Below are 15,769 nucleotides of genomic sequence, written 5' to 3'. Positions count from 1 at the left end.
ATGAGCTTACGACGATCGATCCCATTACAAAGGTATAGGCTCTCGCAATGCTGCACCCAGTGTCTCTCACTGTCCCATCCCTCTTTTAAATTAGTTAAATTGACAGATGCACTTTTTACTAGGAGAAATAGTGCGTCAAAAACGCCAGGACAATAAATTTCTGATATCAAAATGCTAACAAATCTGGCAGAAGTAAATATTGGCTGGTAAAAGTTTGAGAAAACTGGAGTGCAATCAAAGACTTTGACGAATTATGCTCTAAAACTATTTTTTTATTTTCAGGTGGCGTAACGTAATAAAAAAATGGACACTGGTCAACGGTGTAAAAAGTCCTCTACGGACCAACAACAGACACAACCATATACAAAACATTATTATAATCAATCAGCCACGGATAATCTTCGGGCTAGTTCTATTTCAAATCATAGATGTAGTCAACCCATTAATAAACGATCTTCACATCACATATTTCCATCATGGCGGCCTTCACATCGTGATTCCACTTGTCACGTGATACACGGAGGTGCTGGTTGGACAACGACAACCTACTTAGTAATATTACTTGCATTAGTCTCTGTCAACACAATATCTGGTAAGTTTCGGTAGATATACTCAGTAAATTTAGAAACAAACCTATTCTATTCAGTTTATAGCGACCCAGAGTGTATATGCCGCTCTTAGTTTCTTGTAGTCTGTCTGTCTGTCCGTCCGTCCGTAAGTGCGTCTGTCACATTTAGGTCTCCAAATCTAGGATATGGAAAATACCAATTTCAAGATATTCAATAATTATATATTTTACGCATTTAGGTCTATAAGCCTATCATTATAGTTTATATATTGTGTTTAGATTTTTACATTCACTTATCCTGGATTTTTTTTTCGGGGGAGAGGGTGGGGTGGGTTGGGCATAAAGTTTTCTATTGTATAAATTCTATCATTTCTTAGTTATTAAGAGAAAGATAATCGCTCTAACAAAGGTGGGTCAGCTGTTTAAAGGAGGAATTGTCTTTATTTTTTAATCTTTTTTTTTGTTATTTGTTTTTATATAAATTCAAATATTGCCATGATATCAAATGAATGAAAAGCCATCGAGTGGGCACCAACCATTAATTAAACTACCTACCCGAAGAAGCTCAATTCAATGTAGACCAGGAGTTTTTAAATCGAGATTTGACAAGTGCTAGTTTCACTTGTCTTTGCTGGACAGAAAGGTAACATGAATGACTAGATTCACGACGCGTAGGACGTAATCAACTTCTTTTTTTGAAGTTACGCTTCTGGAGAACAAAAGACGCGCTATAGACAAAAGCAACAAGAAAAACATCAATAATACTTTCCAAAACAAAAACAAAATACGTATAAGTGTAATTGTATCAATAAGTTTGGATCTGTAAAGTTTGTAACTGTAATTGATGAAGACAAACAATACAAAAAAAAAACTGTGCGAATAGAAATATTTTACCCATTTTTTTTTTGTTAAACGCTATTTTATGCTTTTAGCTTTCTCAATGACCTTGTTTGGACCGGTTCCACGACAATTCGTTCACTGACATTTCGTTCACCGACAAATCGTTCACGACTTTTCGTTCACAAGACTATTCGTTCACCAGACATTTTGTTCACCCGACAACTCGTTCACGCGACATATCGCTCACGGACTATTCGCTCACAGACAACTTGTTCACCGACAACTTATTCACCGACAGTTGGTTCACGACAAATCGTTCACGCGACTATTCGTTCACGGCAAGGACAAATTGTTCACAGACAAATCGTTCACTCGATAGTAACATATTGTTAATATTATATATTCTCGTCGCGTGTTTAATTTATTTACATTAAAACTTTTGTAGCTATTATTTCCAAATGCAAAAAATTTCTAGAGATCATCAGGTCAAATCCGAGTTTATTTAATTCCGTTGCTGTTGTTGTTAATATTTTGTTAATGAGGACAGTATGTGATAAAAATTATACTTAAATTTAAAAAAAAATAAAAAAAGAGATCTTACAAGCTAGCTGAAAAATGTAAACGAGCCCTCACTGTACAATAGGTAACATTTTTACTTTCACCTTTAATATACCTTTACACCCCCTCTTTTTTTTCATCTACCGGGAATCTACCCCTATATCAAATAGAAATTAGTATAGTACTTTCCATCAAGTTTAAAAGAAGTTTTATTTTATTTTTATTTTAGTTAACTTGTTTCTATATGTGACCACCCATTGGTAGACTAATTTGATTGCTTGGACTTCAATAACAAATTTATTGAAACAATTTTATTTTGTTGTATTGCGATAAATTATAATTTTTTGATAGGGAACCAAAATATTTCCTAGTGTTGAATATGTAATTAGTTTTTTTTTTCTTAGATGTCTTAATTGATAAGTATTAACCTTAGATCTGTATCTAGTATGTGACGTTCAGAGTTGAACAGGGAAACCATATATTGTACCAAATCTAGTACCATTGTTAAAAATCTAAATTATCTCTCGTAAAAACACTGAAAGGATTGTGGAAAAATACTAGTGTGTCTGAGCTAGCCAATAAAACCAGAGACTTGGCAGAATGCATGACGCGTAGGACGTAATCATCTTCTTTTTTTTTGAAGAAACTTCTGTATTATATAAGATAAGATTTGTTTTTGTTAATAAGATATCAATAAAATGGGTATGTTAATTAAACATCTGGACCGCTATTAAGAAGATAAGCAAATATGGGTAGGTCGAACAAGACTACATGATGGACATGAGTGTAAAAGAAGGCCTACATGTTGAAAGTAAAAATGTTACCTATAGTAAAGTGATGTCCCATATAAATGTTTCAGCTTGCTTCTAAGATCTCTTTTTTCTTTTAAGTATAATTTTTTATCACATACTGTCCTTGTTAACAAAATATTAACAACAAACAAACAAAAATTTACAAAGAATTTCGGATTAGGCCCGATCTCTAGCATTTTTTTGTTTTTGGAAATAGCCAGTGAACGATTTGTCTGTGAACAATTTGTCTGTGAACGAATTGTTAGTGAACGATTTGTCGCGTGAACGATTTGTCGTGAACCAACTGTCGGTGAACAAGTTGTCGGTGAACAAGTTGTCTGTGACCGAATTGTCCGTGAGCGAATAGTCGCGTGAAAGAATTGTCGGGTGAACAAAATGTCTGGTGAACGAATAGTCGCGTGAACGAAAAGTCGTGAACGATTTGTCGGTGAATGAAATGTCAGTGAACGAATTGTCTTGTCCCCGTCTGGACCAGTTGGGAAAGGTGGGGAGGTGGGGGAGTCTAAGAAAGAGGATATCATGTCAATGTTACCGTGATCGCTTTTAAATACATAAAAAAAAACCAACTTCTTCACTCAGGGCTCAAGCCCCTGAAGAGTCTAAGTAAACTTATACCTCCACATCAATTAAGTGTGATTTCTTTCCCCTTTTCGATATCAAACAAAAGTATCAATTATCAATAGTTAGTTAACTAATTGGTTATTTGTTTATAGTGATTCTTGTTTCGTCAGGTACAAGAAATAATTTTGCGAAATTCCAACTTGATCCGAAATTATGTGTGAGAGAAATAAAGTTAACAAAACTTTTTCACAAGACAGACAGAGAGAGCTGATATAAGCTTTGTAACAAACTACAAAAAATACTTTAACAAACATACAAACAAAGTATCAATTAGTTTGAATCAGTCATGTAATTAAATGTGTAATAGATCTAGACTAACAATAATACATCTTTGCGATTAAAGATATTTTTTATCAATTGTTTTTGTTTAACGCTCTTTCATGTTTCTAGCTTAGCTTGCTCAATACGTTATGATCCTATATATATTCCATGTCTGGACCAGTTGAAAAGGAGTGGGGGAAAAAGAATGGGGTATCTGGGTGATCGTGTTTTTTTTTTATTTATTAAAAAAAAGTGAACGACCTGAATTCAAACTTTTGGGTTAAAGCCTAAAGCTAACACGGTAACCACTCTGCTAGCGAAGAGCGTATGAACCTGGAAGATTATATAGATATATCTATTGTTATTATTTCATGTTTGTGTTCACTAATCTCCAGATGACGACCTATAAAATGGGCTAATATAATATTCAGCTTATACCACTTTTGTCAATTGCATTTTCTTTCCCTTGTTCGAGATACCAAACAAAATAATTAATTACCGAAATTTATTAACTAATTGCTTTTTTTTTTTTTTTTGATTCTTGTGTTGTCATGTAAAAGAAATAATTGTGCAAAATTTCAGCTTGATCCAAGATTGGGTTTGAGAGAAATGACGTCATTGACGTGTACAAACTTTTGGACAGACAGACAGACAGACATACAAAGTGAGCTGATATAGGCTTTGTACAAGTGAACAATTCTTCACCTCAGCTAAATATTTTAAGTGAGATACTTGTTAAGGCTTATTAAAGCTGTGATGGGTCACTTTTATATTTTCTAAAAACTCATTTTCAAAGGTTATTGGTAATCTGGAAATACAATTTTGTTTATGTTATATGCCTATAACACTCAAGATTTAATTACAAACACAAATTTCTAAAATACACCTCTATTTATTAATATTTATTAATATGAACAAGAAGACTAACAGAAGACTGCCTACACGCTAATAACATACTCAAGACGAAACATGAACACACTGAACAAGGGAGACTACAAGAAAAAAAACCCACACACAACAGGAGATATAATAGTATAGCCTACATTGCATATAATAGTATAGCCTACAACGTTGGCCTATGCCTATATGTGATTAATTAGGCCTAATGCTAAAAAAAGTTTACAAAAATATTGATTAGTTTTAATTGTCACGTATTACAATAAGTAAATTGAAGAAGACATATGCATCTTTTAAAATGATCATGATGTAAGCCTACCATCTAACTATTTCACGTGTATGCGTAAAATGATACGCAAATTAAACTTTATTCCTTGCTTCTATCCCTTGATACCTATTTTTATTTCTTTATTTATTGTATTTGTTTGTTCTATTCTATTCTATTATTAATATTATTATTATCATAATTATTAATAGTCTTAGTATAAGACTCAATATTATTATCTGTATTTAATGTGCGTACGTTGGCCGTGTTGTTGTCCTAGAACTGGATCTTTATACTCGTTTGTCTTATGCATCCGAAAAGTAAGGTAAAGTTTCTATCGGAGTTATTCCGCTTGATGAATGGAAACCAGAATGCCAGATATACTATAGACTATAGACCTAGATTTAGACTAGATGTACTATCTACTCTAGACTAGTTGTAGACTATAATCAGTATAATATATTATTATTAAATAATTACATTTGTTTGATCATGTTTGGATAGGAAGAGTAGATTTATAAATCTAGATTTAGGTCCCTTTTCTACCGAACAGATAGATCTACAATAGATTAATTAAATTAATAGATCTACCCTAGGGCTAGGGCCTATGTAACTATGTAACCCATCAATGTTCAGCATGTGCTGGTCTTACATCTAATATAATAATTATAAAGTAATGAAGTTTAACTAACTTTTGAATCCTGTCACTAATTTCCAATCATGTGTAGCAAAATTAGATATTTTATTTATCAAATGGTTCAGTTCTAGGTCAGTTCTAGAACTAGGCTAAAACTGATTAGGCCTACACCTAACCAGTTAATAATGAATAGGCCTACCTAAATAGATCTTGGTGAAAGAATATGCCACTGTGCTGTTCAATGAAAAGATACAAAATAATAGTAGACCAGAAATGTAACCATAAAAATATTGCTTTATAAGATGGATCTAATGCAATAATAAATTGCACACTTCACACTTTAGCTTTTGAACTAGGCATTTGAAATGGGATATTGATTGCCATTTAAATTGCTGTCTACAGGTCAAAGTCCCTCAATAAGTTCTAGTTCCATCTATCAAGAAGGCACAAACATCACTCTCAATTGTTCCACCCAATCTAGCAGCGATGTCACCTTAAACTGGAGTTGGTCCTACAGCCCAACATACTATACCATCGAAAATGGCACATTTTCTACAGGAGTAAGTTTCAAACACTTGACTTGCATGAAGAAACAAAAAATTAAGTTGTTTTCAAATCTGACTGGTATTATAGCTATTATCTTGATTTATTTAAGCTAATGGATTAATGCACATGAAAGCTTCAGAGACAATTTTAACATTTTTTGTAAGAATTTCTTTTGTTTCAAAGGAATTGAGAATAAATTTCTTTTTAAGTATGATTTGTGAAGAGGCAAATAGAAATAGCATAAAAATGTTTGTTAAAATATATATTACTGTAGGTAAATTAAAATCTCTCTCAGTAAAGCTTTTACATCGGTGACTAATAACCAATTGATAGTTTGATACCCTTTGAAAATTAGAACAAAAAGTCAAAATCATTTTAAGATCATATAAGATTTGTATTTCTTTGATTGAAAAAAAAAAGTATACAAAGAATGAATATAAATATTTTTAAGAAATAATTAAAAACCTATATAAACATTCTTTTTTTTTTTAAGGTTAAGAAAATACATTTATATTAAATGCTTTTTACAAAAAAATATTCTTAACAAAAAACGTTTGATAGCAAGCTGTATCATAAAGAAATCTTAATAGTATATATTAAACATAGAATATTGTAGGAATATTGTAGCTTTAAGGCTGGTGCTTTGTTATCATTCTGATATAATTTCCATTTTTTTAAAGGTCTCAACTACCTCATGGAGTGTGCTTACCTATAATGCTACAGCGCTCGACAATTTGAGAACAATGACTTGTAGCACACCAACAGGAAAAGCGGATGTTACTATAAATGTCATCTGTAAGACTAATTGTGCTCTTTTTGATTATTTACAATAAAAAAAAATTGCAGTTACATATTTTGTTCTATTTTACAAGTTTCAGATGTTCCTTCAGATTTGAAGATTATTACATCAGAACAAACCTCCCACAAGGGTGATGGGGGATGGCAGTGGGTTGGATTCAATCATGGGACCATCCCGACAACAGTCCAGAGTGCATACCACAAGACTAGGCATCCATCCAGCAAAATATTTTTCTATAATTATCTTCAAATAAAATGTTTGATTATAGAATTTATTGTACGCCTAAATACATTATGACAGTAAAATATATCAACAGATAACTTCTTAATTACTCATTTAACAGTTTGAATATATTAAGCATTTTAAAAACATTTTTTGAGACCAGATAAATACTTTTATACTGATGGCTTAAAGTTTAAAAATATTAGCCAGAGTGATACAAGATGACAACAAAGCAATGAAAAATAGATGAAATTTATAATTTTTTTTTTATTTATATTTTTACAAACATTGTACTTTTCCAATAATTGTAAAAAAAAAAAATCTAATTTGTACACAAAGAAAAAAATGCATAAATAATTATGTATTTGTAGACCATCTACTTTTTATTTTCATGCACAGAAATACTAAAATTAGGTCAAAACAAAATTTTTCAACTTTCCCCCCAAAGTTAGGTTTTGCACATATTTAAAAAAATTGACACCCCATTAGGGGAAGTAACTTTGTGGGATGTCCATATTATTAAATGCTTTCCCTTTTGAAGAGTAATTCCAAAATCTTATTCAAAATCACTACTGTTTCTTTCAACTTTGAATTAATGCCCATTGTATTTATAATAATGAATATTATTATTCTTTCAGTGGTTCCTAACAAACCGGTCATAACTGGACCTAACTCTACAAAAGCAGACGAATCAAAGAGTTGGTCATGCCTGTCTGATGGAGCAAGCTTAATACCTCCAAATGTTTACTGGAGGTACATGTTTAAACACAGCTAAAATAGTCTAGGCATATAGCTACCCATGATTTCTTTGACAGAAAAAAAAATCAAGGAATCATTTTAGATTACTTTGATCCAGGTTTTAAAAAAATTAGAGCTCATATGTACCCTGCTGGGATTTCTTAAGCTAAACTTATTTAAATTAAAAAAAAGACATTTTGTATTTTATGTATTTGAAAAAAAATCTTTTTGCTCTTTTTTGGACATAATAATTAACGACCAAATCATCAACAATATTTTTTTCTAAAAACTTTTCTAAAAACAAAGCTTATATTAAATGTAATTGTATCAATTAGCTTTGATCAGACATGTAATTAAATTTCTAATAGATATATACTAACAATAATAAATCAGTGGGATTAGAAATACTTTTTGCTAATTGTTTATTTAGCACAATTTCATGCTTTTAGTTTTCTTAGTGCGCTATGATCCTATTAAAAAAAAAGGATTTGACAAGCCTTATTATGATCCTATCACTTGTTTGGACCGCTTGGAAAGAGGTAATGGAAGAAGGGGATATCTGGGTGAAGGTTACTGTGATCTTTTTTTAAATGCATTTAAAAAAAAGTTGCACCACTTGAATTGAACTCAGGGCTCAAGGCTCATCAAGGAGACTAATAAACATACCACCACATCTGTCAAGTACAGTTTCTTTCCCTTGTTCAATACCAAACAAAATGATTAATTACCAATAGCTAATTAAAAAAAGTAAAGTAAAGTTCCCCTTTCAGACCTTGTGGTCTATAGTAGGGGTGCACCGGATAGTACTTTTTGATATCCGGCCGGATATGACTGGATAGTAAAATTTGATATTCGGCCGGGGCCGGAGCCGGATACCTAAGTGTCTTGATAATAGCTTGTGTTGCTGAACATTTTACGAAACTGTTAAATAAAATACCTATATTGGTTGGTTTTATTTTTTTTACTTTTATATACCTTATTGTTTTAAACTCTGTTACTGATTGATTTATTCAAGCTTAACAGTATTTCTAAAAATCTGTATAGCATGAGTGTGTCTGTGTGTATGTACGATGCCACCAACTGTAAAGGATGTGTGTAGGAAGGTCAATGTAAATAATGTTAGTATATATTTAACTAGTTACTAATGTAAATCTCTCATTAGTAAAGTGCAATCTGCCTTGTATAGTGGTCGGATGAAGAAAAAAAGGTTTTTGGCTATCAGTGCTCCTAACACTTAACATTTTGTTTAAGTTATCTTATGAAGTACAGATGCTCCTTTAAAGAGAAGATAATTATCTCATCCGCATATCCTTATGTTAATCTAGTCATGCATGTTAATTAAAGACTAAAAGTTTGATAAGTCATTGATTTTCCTGGCTGATTCAGGCCATGTGGAATACACTCTGGTTTCCATAAGGTCCTGGGTTCAAACCCTGCCTACTGCATGCCCCATCATGCTAAGGAAGGTTAAGGCTAGGATGCAGTTATCTTCAGAATCTAAAGGAACATCTGAAACATGTAAACAGTTAACAAACATCCATAACATGCTCTAATGACAGTAGGGTAGAAGGAGGATTTGTACAAATTTGTTCTGGCATATGGAATAAGAAATGTGCCTTTATCTTTGTGTCTTTCTGAATATTTGACAATTACTCCTTTATAATATAAGCCTAAAGATAAAGTAAAGTGAATCTATATATGAGTGTATACATGTTGTTACAACTTCTTTAAAAAAAAAAATTATTACTATATTTCTTTATTGTCTACAGATCAGGGGACGGAGAAACATTGATTGAGAATGTCTCAAAGGAAACGTCCATTGGACAGAAAGCTAATAGCCATTTTGTTTTCAGAATCAAAACTGACATAACTCTGACCCTCCCTCCTACGTCACCTACCTATATATTAGAGTGCAATGTGGTGCACTACAAAGCGCCTTACAGTTATGAGACCATAGACTCCAAACTCATAACAGTTCTCTGTAAGTTTGACATCATTTAATTTCATGTTAGTAGCTTATTTTAATTCTCATGCCTATTAAACAAATTTGTTTTACAGACAGACATAGACAACATTTTCTCGGCTGTCTAGCAAATGATGTTCGTGTGCTGCCTAGAAGATTGAGTTTTTCTTATTTCCTTGCTCTGATTCTCTCTGAACTATAAGCTGGCTATGCACTTACTTACTCCTGCTCAGTGCATTGGGCAGCAAGCTGTCTCCACAAAGATCAGTCACTGGCAATGTCTGAAGCCTCCTCCCACCTGGTGTCCACTGCTCTGAGGTCCTCCATGAAAGTGTGGTGCCAAGTTATACAAGGACATCTCTGTTTGCCCTTTCTTGTATTGGCCTCCATGTCATCGCAACTCTTGGAATGCATAGTTCATTTTGTCGGAGTACATGTCCAGCAAACCTCATGAGACGCTCTGTCACAACCTAAGTTTTCTACTCCCAGTTCTGCATAGGATGTCCTTGTTTGAGACCCGATCTATATAACTGACTCCCAAAATCCTTCTCAGCCATTTTTGTTGAGCCACCAAGACAATTTTCAGTGTGACTTCTTCAACTATTTTTTTTTTATTTTAAAGTTCTAATAATGCAAAATTATGAAACTGAAAATTTTATTTACTACTTATCAAGTCTTAGTCATTGTTGGAGGTTTCAACATTTTGTTTTACTGCCTAAAATCAAAAAAATATATGCAAAAAGTACTTTTTTTTTAATAATATGATCAGTGTTAGTCAATAAGCCTTGACTTGAGAACAAAATTTAAAGCTTTTTTTTATTTTATTTCAAAGTATGGCTGTATTCTCAAATTATTTAGCCAAATTTCTTTAAGATATTATAGGTTTTAGGCTGCAGACTATAATGATATTTTCTTTGTATTTTTTTATTTGCTTTTTTTTATAGCACATCTGTCATGCTATTTGCACTATGGTTTAAATATCTTTTTTGGACTATTTAGGGAGGGGGGTATCTGGGAGAAGGTCTCTGTGCATTTAGGCGCTCAGCAAATACAACTCTGCTCTACTCAGGTTTTGAATTCCAGCCCCCTAGTTAGGTGGCAAAATCATTTTTTTAATATCTTGGGCTATGTGTTTTTTTCTTTGCTCTTTCCCACAAGTTGACAGTAGGTATCTTTTCAAGCCATCTAATTTCCAATATGCGGCATAGGCATTAGTCTGGAGTTTCTCCATATTTGTTTTTGTGACTCTCCATGTCTCAGAACTGTACATAAGAACCGTATATTAGAACTGACTTAACATTTGTTTGAAAGATTGAGGTATTGTAATAAGTAGTTAAACTTAAGCTTAATATGAATACTATGTTTCATGTTTGCAAACTATATGGCTCAATGTGTAATATTTTTAATACTTTTATGGTAATTTTTTTCAGTTCCACCTCAAATCACTACCTCTACTACACCAGTGGCCAATAATGAAACTTCAGATGTCACCTTACAGTGTTCTGTGATGGCTAGTCCTAATGGTGAGTATAAATTAAAAGTTTTTGCTCGTTCTTACAATTTATACTACAAATTTATGTACGTATTTTTTAATTATATAGCTAAACTTTTTTTTCTTAAAGTTGTATCTTCATTACCTTTTAGAAAAGTTGCGAATAAATGAAACTCTATTTGAAATTTTTTTTTTTAAATTTTGCAATCAGTCTCTAATTGTCATTGTTTTTATCACAGCTACACAAGTTATCTGGTACAAGGATGGTGTCAAAGTTGACATGAACTCTACAAGGTACTCTGGGAGCACTGTGGCTGTTCCAAATCTCACCATCAGAAATGTTACAAAGTCAGATGCAGGGAACTACACATGCACAGCAATCAATGATCAGGGGAATGGATCCTCTCCAAATACATCACTGATTATCAACTGTAAGTGTTGACAAACATTTCTTATCAAACACATTACTATATAGTAGAAAGTGTGGATATAAAAAAAATCTAATTGTTGATTTTTTTTAAAAACATATACAATAATTAATTTAAATATCTTCAATATATACACAAAAATGTGTCACTTTTACAGCGTTTGGCTACCAAGCTAAATGTCCCTTTGCTAGTCCCAGCTAAAAATTAGAACATTAAAGATAACATTTGAAAACATTTTTGAGTCCCTGCAAATCAAATTTGTAGCCTACATGTCAGTCTTAGGGGGAGTGGTGGCTGAATGGTAAAGTGATTGGCTTCTTAACTGAGGGGTTCTGGGTTCAAAACTTGGTGAAGACTGTAGACATGATTTTAAGGGTGACACAGAGTCCAGTCTAATGGGTAGCTGATATTAGTAAAGCAACTAATTGTTGTGCTGACCACATGACACCCTCATTAACCGACAGCTGTAGAAAAAGGTGACCTTTACATCATCGCCCTATAGATTGCAAGGTCTGAAAGGGATACTTCACTTTTTTTTATGTCAGTATTATTAGATGACAATTTTAAAACCATTTAGGAAAAATGTGAACTTCTTAGACTTGCATATTTTATGGGCTAAACTATTACTGAGACTAAGTTTCATAAAGTATTATGGAAATTCTTTTATTTTCAACCTTTTATTCCATACATTTTAATTAATCATTATTTTTTTATTCAGATGTACCTGACATAACATACAATGTGACATCATTTATTGGAAATGCGGGAAGAAATTTAACAATTCCTTGTCCTGTGGCTGCTGTCCCAGATGTGAGTGAAATCATCTGGAGAAGGATAACAAGCTCTGTGGTAGAGATCATTGATACTAACACTGGTGGAAGATTTTCTGGGGGCAATGCTACAACCAAGGTATGTATACATATTGCTTAACAAAAAAAAAAAAAGAAAAAAGGTAGATAAATACATTGCAGTGATAAAAAATGTTTTATTTATTTTTTTTGTTATTACTTTTTACACTTTTTATCACAAAGAGATGTTTTGGTATAGATTCTCCTTCTGGAAAGATGATCACATTCCTAGTCAGAACCTGCTACATGATGTCTGGAGGATGATGGTTTCTATAGTTCAAACTTTGTAACATTGGTCCAAGGGGCAGATAACATGGCCAGACAGCTTTTCATTCTATCCATTTAAACAATAACACCTATCTATATTGACTATTCCTTATTACAGTGCTAAAAGAGATTTAGTTTCATGTTTTTGGTGAATAGACGTATGCTTTTCTAAAGAAGAAGTAAATTTTGGTACAAAAGTGTCTCTCCTCGTTTATGAATCTTTTGTATTAACCTTTTTTTTTTAAATAAATGAAATGTTATCTGTTGGCCTAAAGACTGTCTAAAATTACAGTCTTCAGCATTTGCATCTATCCCTTTTGATTATATCCATAAGGAAGATGGAGCATCAGTTTTTCTTACTTCCTATTGCAAGTTGCCCATTGAGGATGAGGATTTTTGTTGCCATCCATATGGTGGGCATGGACTGGAAATTACAGGCAGTGTTGGCTGGGGAGACCCGTACAAGCAAGTATCTCAACATTGCTTACTCTTAATTTCTAACTTTCAAGACATTGGAGGAGAGACAGCCTAAGTGGAATATGATCTCCTCTTTTGGGATAGGTTGCTTTGGATTGTGGAGCGTAACTATCAGAATTTGTGCACAACGTCCAACATTCATAGATAAATTTGATGGATGGCCTTAGTTCTGTTGGACCCATTACATTAGTTTTCTGATGCTGATTATTAGCACATAATCTTTGCAGGCCTGGGAGAAATAGGATAATAGAGGCTGGAGCTCTTGCTGTGTTGGTGTCACCACAGTCATATCATCTCTTAAAGAATAGCTTTATTTTTTTAGACACTAACCATATCATATTGACAATGTGTTACCATTAGTGTATAACTATTTAAATTATAAGCAGACTTGGTTTCTTAGCATTTTCAAAGTTTTACTTGTTAAGTTTCAAATCTACAAGACTGATTTTTTACAAATCTTTTTTTCCAGCAATATGATCTCACTATTAGCCCTCTTCAACCTGATGATATTGGGATATACTACTGTACAGCCAAGAACATCATGGGTAACGTCACAGGAAGGAACTTGTCTGTAGCTGTAACATGTAAGATTATTTTTGATAACCTTAGAGTACCTTTCAAGACGTGGGAATGCCTTTTTTTTTATTGTGTGATAGAGTTTTGTAATATAGACTTTGGCTGCAATCTCATTTTTTTTTTAAAAGTTATCTTTAGCCTTGAGCTTATCTATTTTTTTGTGTAAAATATTGTTAAAGATTTAAAAATCCTGCATGTCTATTTAGAAATGAGGGAAAGATTTTAAAAGTTTGTATGTTAATTTAGAAATCAGGGACGGGAAGGAAAAAAAAATCTTTGGGAAAAAAAGGTGTTTTATCTTAATTTTAAAAAAAATATTTGAAAATAAAAAAATTGAAAATGTATTGATAAAATGATCTAAAATGCTTTTTTTCTTTCTGCCTTTTTTTCTGCTTTTTAGAACTTTTATTATATGAATGCATACACAGCATAGTAAACTTCTTTGCAACTTTTAATGATTATCGTTCTTACATATTGAATCACTGTTTCTATATTGTACACTGTTTGAAAATAGCCTGAAATTAATTACTATAAAATGCTTTGGCCAACACTTATTATGTATTCACTTCCATCATTTCTCTTTAATAAAGTCTTAAGTACCACTGGCTTCTATAAAATATATACATTTCTCATGATTACATATTGTTTGCATGCTTATTTTTAGCTAGAAGCTTTTCGATGTGATAAAAATGATTTTTTTTTCTTGTACAAGAACTAATAGCAATGTTTTGTTTCAGAGCAGTGGACTTGGGTGCTAGTTTTGCTTTGTTGAATAATTTTTTTTCATTGCTAGCTCATGCGTATGTCTTGCTATGTCATGCCAAAACTTATTATGTTTCATTGCATCTAATTATACAATCAAGTTCCAGCCAAACCAAATATTGAAGTTCCTACAACAAATGTTGTGGCCATAGAGAATCAACCTTTTACTTTGACTTGCAACATTTCCCCTATTGATACTCTCATTGACTTTTATTGGACAAAAAGTGGGTCGCAGCTGAACACATCGGATACCTTGAAATATTCTGGTGGAACACTGGGACAGCCGAGCCTGACTGTTTTGTCTGCCATTGAGGCTGATGCTGGATTGTATAGATGTGTGGCTTCAAACTCCGTTGGAACTACCACCAGTGCTGGAATAACTGTGACTGTAACTGGTGAGTAAGCTATCCCATTAGTAAGTAAACTGTGGTCACTATCAGATTGTTGTGTTTTTTTTATTGACTAGGTTAATTGCTATGGGATGTTGTGGCTAGATTTGGTTAGTAACTGAGGAGCTGAGAGTCTTTAAAGGTGGGGATTTTTATTCAGTATTTTTATGTTGTTTTTGGCTTCACGCAGTCTAATGGGTACTGTCAGCTTGTGTGAAGGGTATTAATGGTTGGTCATTGTGCTGGTCAAATAGCATCATGTTAACTGATGGCCGCTCAATTAGGTTAACTCTTTCTCTCCGTAATTTTTTACCACATTCTGGTGGAATCAACGTTGGTATCATCTGTTAGGAGAGAAAAAGTTAACACTACTCCCCTGACCTATAAAATCCTTCTACCTCTGAATGCTTTCTACGTTCCCATGACCTTATTGAAACATACGAGTTCCACAAAAAATATCCTTTCAAAAACATTTTCATTTCTTAAATAGACCTCGGTCAGACAATGACTGTCTGTGTTGGATGTGATAAAAGATGTAAATCAGAGTTTTGGCTGCATTTTCAACACTGTAGCATTCCTTGATCTTTGGACATGAGGACAAAAACTTATTTATTATTTTCCCTTTCATTCTACAATCACCTGTTCCTTTTTTTTTTAGAGCTTTGATCTAACACATGATTCTTACACTTCATTTCATTATTGTTAAAACATTTAAAATTAAAATATAATTAAACCTAATTTTTTTTTTGCTGAAAAATATACCAGAGGCGACCTTAGTGGGCAAGTGTTGTATCATGGCTTTG

General features: G+C 32.8%; 1 protein-coding gene across 1 annotated transcript in view; it reads left to right on the top strand.

The window, feature by feature from the left end:
• Positions 1-297: 297 nt before the first annotated feature.
• Positions 298-15,769, top strand: part of LOC106066052 (hemicentin-1-like) — a 73,090-nt gene continuing 57,618 nt past the window's right edge. Inside the window, exons 1-10 of the mRNA XM_056009879.1 lie at positions 298-592; positions 5,862-6,019; positions 6,686-6,800; positions 7,665-7,779; positions 9,534-9,745; positions 11,158-11,250; positions 11,459-11,650; positions 12,366-12,556; positions 13,709-13,823; positions 14,679-14,972. Of these exons, the coding sequence (XP_055865854.1) occupies positions 304-592; positions 5,862-6,019; positions 6,686-6,800; positions 7,665-7,779; positions 9,534-9,745; positions 11,158-11,250; positions 11,459-11,650; positions 12,366-12,556; positions 13,709-13,823; positions 14,679-14,972 (1,774 nt within the window). The 5' untranslated portion in view covers positions 298-303. The remainder of the gene's footprint in view (positions 593-5,861; positions 6,020-6,685; positions 6,801-7,664; positions 7,780-9,533; positions 9,746-11,157; positions 11,251-11,458; positions 11,651-12,365; positions 12,557-13,708; positions 13,824-14,678; positions 14,973-15,769) is intronic.

This window comes from Biomphalaria glabrata, chromosome 14 (assembly GCF_947242115.1).
Source record: "Biomphalaria glabrata chromosome 14, xgBioGlab47.1, whole genome shotgun sequence".
Taxonomy (NCBI): domain Eukaryota; kingdom Metazoa; phylum Mollusca; class Gastropoda; family Planorbidae; genus Biomphalaria; species Biomphalaria glabrata.
Note: the sequence above shows the minus strand (reverse complement) of the source record. Positions and strands in the feature narration are given on the sequence as shown.